This window comes from Pelophylax lessonae (assembly GCF_965119305.1).
Source record: "Pelophylax lessonae genome assembly, chromosome: 13".
NCBI classification, from domain to species: domain Eukaryota; kingdom Metazoa; phylum Chordata; class Amphibia; order Anura; family Ranidae; genus Pelophylax; species Pelophylax lessonae.
Window position 1 is genome coordinate 115,210,439 of NC_138780.1, and position 6,829 is coordinate 115,217,267.

General features: G+C 43.4%; 1 protein-coding gene across 1 annotated transcript in view; it reads right to left on the minus strand.

The window, feature by feature from the left end:
* Nucleotides 1-3,781, minus strand: part of PSMA6 (proteasome 20S subunit alpha 6) — a 37,201-nt gene extending 33,420 nt beyond the window's left edge. Inside the window, exon 1 of the mRNA XM_082242854.1 lies at nucleotides 3,655-3,781. Coding sequence (XP_082098980.1) covers nucleotides 3,655-3,730 — 76 coding nt within the window. The 5' untranslated portion in view covers nucleotides 3,731-3,781. The remainder of the gene's footprint in view (nucleotides 1-3,654) is intronic.
* Between the last annotated feature and the right edge of the window lie 3,048 nt (nucleotides 3,782-6,829).

Genomic DNA, 6,829 nt, shown 5'->3' on the forward strand with positions numbered 1-6,829 from the left:
GCCCCCTTTATTCTGAACTCTCAGACAAGCTTTAAATATTTAGCAATATGAATGGATGCAGAGAAGAGAAGACTGCAGATAAACAAGTAAAATCTATGTAGGAGGATTTATTTAATCTCTGTGGGCCAGTCACTTCACCGGCTATATGCAAGGATTTACAACCAATTTAAAGGTACAAAATGTTTTGCCACTTGCTCTGCTATAAGTGGCTTGCTATGGTGGCAGACACAGCAGAGGAGGAGCCAAGATCGGCAGTCCAGGACCCCAGAAGTGGAGGTCCAAGGCCAGTCTATGCAATATGACTGCACAGAGCAGGGGAGCATAAGAGGTTTGCTATTTTAATTTTAAAAAAAAATAACCTTTTTAAATGCTTTTAATCTTGGTATGGATCGTTTTTGCATAGTTATATTGTTTTAGTTATGACAAATGTAGATATGCAAATGCCATATTCTGTTGCCGCTATCATTTGGGCCCTGTTCCAAGCGGCTGCTCTGCTGCATAGTGAACACAGGGGATTACAGACTATTCACATAACACCATTTCACTAAACATAAGGCTTTCTCTGACTGAATGAGGTGAAGAAGCGGGGCGGTAACATTGCAAACTTCCCCTCATCCAATCACAGAATGCTTGCATTTATTGAGAAAATTGCAAAGAGTTCTTTGAATCCCCCCTCCCCCCACACAGTAGAGCACAATGCACATGCCATATGTTGTGGAGCATTGTAGTCTGAAAGGTGGAGGCTTTGATGTCTGAACTTGAAGTTAGAAGTTAAAGAACTCGGCTACCATTACTTTCTCTGGCTCTTTCCTCTCACTTTATAGGGAATCCGCATGGAAATTTCTTTGTCTGTACAGGACCACATGAATGCCGGATGTGTCCCTATTGGGGATTTATCCCAGCACTTGTCATGACAGGGAGTGATGGGAATCCTCTCCAATGGGGACACGGGGGGGCTGTGTTAAGGGGGGAGTTGTGATGTGTTGCAGAAACTGATGTGAAGTGTGGGGGGGGGGGCTGATGACAGAAATGCACAGGGGGTACTGTATTGTAACGGGTGCTGTGATGTGTTATAAGGCAAACGTGAGATTTGGACCTCTGATGGAAGAAACATTTTACTGACTGGACCTTCGCAACTTTTAATTCAAGACCCCCGATTTAAGCCAATGGGGCAGTGAGGTGAAATCCTGAGATAGGTGGACTATGCCCCCCAATGCATCAGTCATAATATATATATATATATATATATATATATATATATATATATATATAAATATAAATATAAATAAGAGCTGCACGATTAATCGTTCACAAATCATGATCTCGATTCAACCCCCCTCACGATCTTAAAGTGATTGTAAAGTCTCTCTTTTTTTTTCTTTTAAATAACAAACCTGTTATACTTCCCTCCTCTGTGAAGTTGGTTTAGCACAGAGCAGCCTGGATCCTCCTCTTCTCGGGTCCCTCTTTGCTGCTCCTGGCCCCTCTCTTCAGTTGAGTGCCCCCACAGCAAGCAGCTTGCTATGGGAGCACCCGAGCATCCATTCAAACACGGAGCTGCTGTTCGGTCCCGCACCCTCTCTCTCTCCTGATTGGCTGGCTGGCTTTTTGACAGCTGCAGGAGCCAATGGCGCCGCTGCTGTGTCTCAGCCAAGGGACTCATGGACACTGCTGGACAGATATGGGGTTCTGGGGGTGCTGCAGACAGAAGGCTTTTTATCTTAATGCATAGAATGATAAAAAAACCTTCTGCCTTTACAACTCCTTTAGTGCTGGTTCACACTATAGCAATGTCAGACATTGCATGTGATTCGCACCGCAATGTTATGCAAATCACATGCAATGTCTATGCAAAGCAAATTCAGCCATACAGGTTATATGGCTGAATTTGCATCACATTTGGACCAAAATTTTACAGAACCCTTTTTTTTTGGTCCGCACCAGAATCAGATCACATGGGTGTTCATATCTATGCGATCCGATTCCTGTCCTAACCGGCAGTTCACACGGCCTTATGCAACCTAATCTGGGGGTGTCGTTACCTTTGTATTGACACTCCTAGCAGTTTATATATGGCAGTGTGAACTGCCTGAGAGTCAGGTGCGATGCGGGCACTGCAGTGGATTTGCAGGGTTCCCGCATCGCACCAATGTGAACCGGCACTTCCATGATTCAAGTTTATTACAACATTGCTCAGATCTGAGAGATAAAGAGAAGCATTGTATCCTTCGGTTCTTTTAGATCAAAGGAATGTCTGTCGGCCGAAATCTGTACTGACTGGCGAACAATCGGCCGTTCTGGTGTTGGCCAACAAAAATTTTAATGCCTGCACGACAGATTCTGTTCGGCCGAAAATGCGCTGTCGGCAGCATCATACTAACAAGCCTACAATCGGCCGATCGGTCGTCTGCCGAATATTTACGGCCGACAATCAGTACGTGTGTACGGGGCTTAAGAGTTGTTTCACATGAACGATCCGATCAGATCAGATCTGCCTGTCAGTTTTTCAGGCAGATCTGATTCTCCATGCATCCCTATGGGGCAGCGGATGTCAGCGGTGACATGTCCGCTGTCACCCGCATCCGATCCTGTCCGTGAAATATAGACGGATGGAAACCCTATTTTCCATCCATCCAGGGGATCGGATCAGATGAGAGCGGACAGGCGGTCCTTTCTCATCCGATTCCCCCATACAGATGCATGGGGCTCTGACACCTCCCTCTCCGCACACAGAACGGAGAGGGAGCCGTCATCCGCCTGCTCAGCGGGGATCAGTGTATCGATCCCCAGCTGAGCAGGATGGATCCGCCTACGGAGGCGGACCATGGGAAAGGAGCCTTAGCCTTTTTCTGACACTTGATGCTTACAAGGTAAAATCCGTATTACTAGAAAATTACTCAGAGCCCCCAAACATTATAGATATTTTTTTCAGCAGAGACCCTTGAGAATAAAATGGCGGTTGTTGCAATATTTTATGTCACACTGTATTCGGGCAGCGGTCTTTAAAACACAATTTTTTGGGAAAAAATATACTTCAATGAATAAAAAAAAAAAACAAACAGTAAAGTTAGCCCAATTTTTTTTTTGTATAATGTGAAAGATGATGTTATGTGATCTTTATTTTAAGCAAAAAAAAATAATGTGATTCTCATTTTATCTCTACTATATTATACATACACACACTGACAACATAAATTGCTGTGTGTGTCCCCATTGGGCAGATTTCCTCTCTCTGTGTCCCATTTACTATTATTACTGAGAGTGAAAGTGAAAGAAAATCCCAAAATGTTGTTCTGTCCCCAGACCAAGAATAGAGAGGATATCTTCCAATAGGGACACTAGTTCTGGTGACAACCAGAGAGTTCCTCTCACTTCCTGTTTTTGCTGTAGGACAGGAAGTGAAGAGAAATCTCCACAATGGGACACAGATAGAAAATAATTAAATAACAGAGGTTACTTTATTGAAAATGTAAATGGTTTTGCCTATAATTCCACCTCGATTGAAATGTAGCACATAAAGGCCATTTCGATGGTGTGCCTGCTCCATGCAGAGAGATGACATGACTGGGCTTCTCCATGCTCGTGCAGGCCGGCAGTGACACAGCAGCTGGAGATGTGAGGATTAGAGAGGAGGAGAGGGATGCGGTCACTCACCTACTTGGTAGAGCCTCCCTTCAGGAGAGAAGATGGTGATGTGCCGGTCAAACCCCGCGCTAGAACCCCGAGACATGACTAGACAAAGCTGCTCCGCTTCCCTGTCCTCACTGGATGCTGCGGCGCCGAAGTCACAGCGTCATCAGCCTGCGCCACAAGAGCACCAACCGGGAGTAAGGACGCCCATCACGTGAGGAGCTAGGTTTTACACGGCAGCCATGATTGACTTGGGAAGATTGCCCTCAGAGACAAGTGCCTGTGCTGTGCTCATTCATGCAGCCTGGACATTTTGGATAATAATTCTCTCAGGATGATGAATGCAGCCGTGTGTAGGGTTGGTTTTGCCTAAACAATACAGCTTAATATATGAACTATGCAGAAGCAAACATGGGCCTAATTCAGCAGATACTTTATGATATGTCAGAGCGGTGCCCAGAGCAACCAAAGATATTTCATTAAGTGATTTTCAAGTGTGAATTTACACTTAGAGTGTTATTAACCACTTCTGGACCAGGATTTACCCCCTTAATGACCAGGCCATATTTTGCGATTCGGCACTGCTTTAATTTAATGGACAATTGCGAGGTCGTGTGACGCTGTACTTAAATAAAATTGATGTCCTTTTTTCCCACAAACAGAGCTTTCTTTTGGTGGTATTTGATCACCTGTGCGATTTTTATTTTTTGCGCTATAAACAAAAAAAGAGCGACAATTCTGAAAAAAAATAATATTTTTCACATTCTGCTATATGAAATTCTCAAAAAAAATAAAATAAAAATCAAAATTTTTTAACATTTTAGGCCAATTTGTTTTCTGCTACATATTTTAGCAATAAGCGTATTTTGATTGGTTTGCGCAAAAGTTATAGCGTCTACTAACTACGGGAAAGATTTATGTCATTTTTATTGCTTTTTGTTTTTTTTACTAGTAATGGCGGCGATGTGCGATTTTTAGTGGGATTGCGGCGGACAGATCGGACCCCTAACTGACATTTATGACACTTTTGGGGGGACCAGTGACATTATGACAGTAATCAGTGCTAAAAACATGCACTATTACTGTAATAATGACACTGGCAGGGAAGGGGTTAACATTGCGGGTGATCAAGGGGTTAAAAGTGTACCTAGTGGAGTGATTCTAACTGTGTGGGGGGGGGGGGGAGACATGTGATCCTATATAGAAGGATCACAGGGGCTCTATGATCATTCCAGGGAGAAGAATGGTCAGCTGTGTTTACAACAACCGACTGTCCTTCTCTCTTAGCGGGGAGCGATCCTGGGTTTCAGGTGGCAATCGGAGCCGCCTGACCCGTGCATCGGCTTCGCCGCTGTCAACTGGGGGCAGGAGTGTGCCGCCGGCTGCACGCACTCGCCCCCTAGCTCCCTGCTCGTGACGACGTAGCCCTACTTTGGTTTGCCTGGGGGAGCCACACTGTTGCAGTAAATACACGGCGTGCGGTCGGCAACCGGTTAAATCCAGGACCCTGCATTAACTAATTCTGGTCTCTACACAGACCATGGAAATGCAATTATTCTAGTAAATATAAACTGCTAAATACCTTTTCTCATCAGTGTGCACAATTATTAGGCAAGTTGTATTTTTGAGGATTCATTTCATTATTGAACAACTACAGTGCTCTCTGTCAATCCAAAAATGTTAATAAACCTCAAACCTGAATATTTAACCACTTAAGCCCCGGAAGATTTTACCCCCTTCCTGACCAGGGGGTATTTTGCGATTCGGCACTGCGTGACTTTAACGGACAATTGCGCGGTCGTGCGACGCTGTATCTAAACAAATTTGGCGTCCTTTTTTTCCCACAGCTTTCTTTTGGTGGTATTTGATCACCTGTGCGATTTTTTGATCATGCGCTATAAACAAAAAAAGAGAGTAAATTTTGCAAAAATAGCAATATTTTTCATATTTTTTTATATGAAATTCCCCCCCAAAAAAATGTAAAAATCAAAATTTTTTAACATTTTCGGCCAATTTGTTTTATGCTACATATGTTTGGTAAAAAAAAAATCGCAAAAAGCGTATTTTGATTGGCTTGAGCAAAAGTTATCGCGTTTACTAACAAAGGGAAAGATTTTTGTAATTTTTGTTGTTTTTTTTTTACCGCGTAATGGCGGCGATCTGCGATTTTTTTTGCGGTACTGCGACATTGCGGCGGACAGATCGGACCCTTGACTGACATTTTTGCCACTTTTGGGGTTACCAGTGACATTTCTACAGTAATCAATGCTATACATATGCACTGTTACTGTAAAAATACACTGGCAGTGAAGGGGTTAACTTTTTTTTGAAAGGGAGGGGCTATGTGTGTCCCTAGGGGCGTGCTTTCTACTGTGATTGGCTGTGGCTTCAGATGTATGAAGAGTGATCAACGGTTCTACATAGTTGAACCGTATGATCATCCTTCATACACAAGGGAGAATGACAGGCAGCTTGTTTACACAAGCCGCCTGACTTTCTCCCTCTCCCCCGCCGATCGCAGAGTGACCGGCGGACATCGGGTCCGCCGGTCACACGCGCGGAGGGGTCCGTGACCAGGCGGGAGCGCGCCTCCGGCGGCGCGCTTGCTCCCTAGACCCTCACAAGCTAGTGACGTAGCTCTACGTCACTTTGCCTGTGAGGGGCTGACCGCCGACGTAGATAGTCGTGTGGCAGTCGGCAAGTGGTTAAGTGATTTTCAAGTGTGAATTTACACTTAAAGTGTTATTAACCACTTCTGGATCGGAAGGATTTACCCCCTTAATGACCAGGCCATATTTTGTGATTCGGCACTGCTTTAATTTAACAGACAATTGCACGGTCGTGCGAAGCTGTACTTAAAATCGATGTCCTTTTTTTCCCACAAATAGAGCTTTATCTTGGTGGTATTTGATCACCTGTGCAATTTTTATTTTTTGCGCTATAAACAAAAAAAGAGCGACAATTCTGAAAAAAAAAAATATTTTTCACATTCTGCTATATGACATTCTCAAAAAAATAAAATAAAAATCACAATTTTTTAACATTTTAGGCCAATTTGTTTTCTGCTACATATTTTTGGTAAAAAAAAAAAACGCAATAAGCGTATTTTGATTGGTTTGCGCAAAAGTTATAGCGTCTACTAAGTACGAGAAAGATTTATGTCATTTTTATTGTTTTTTTTTTTTTACTTTAGTAATGG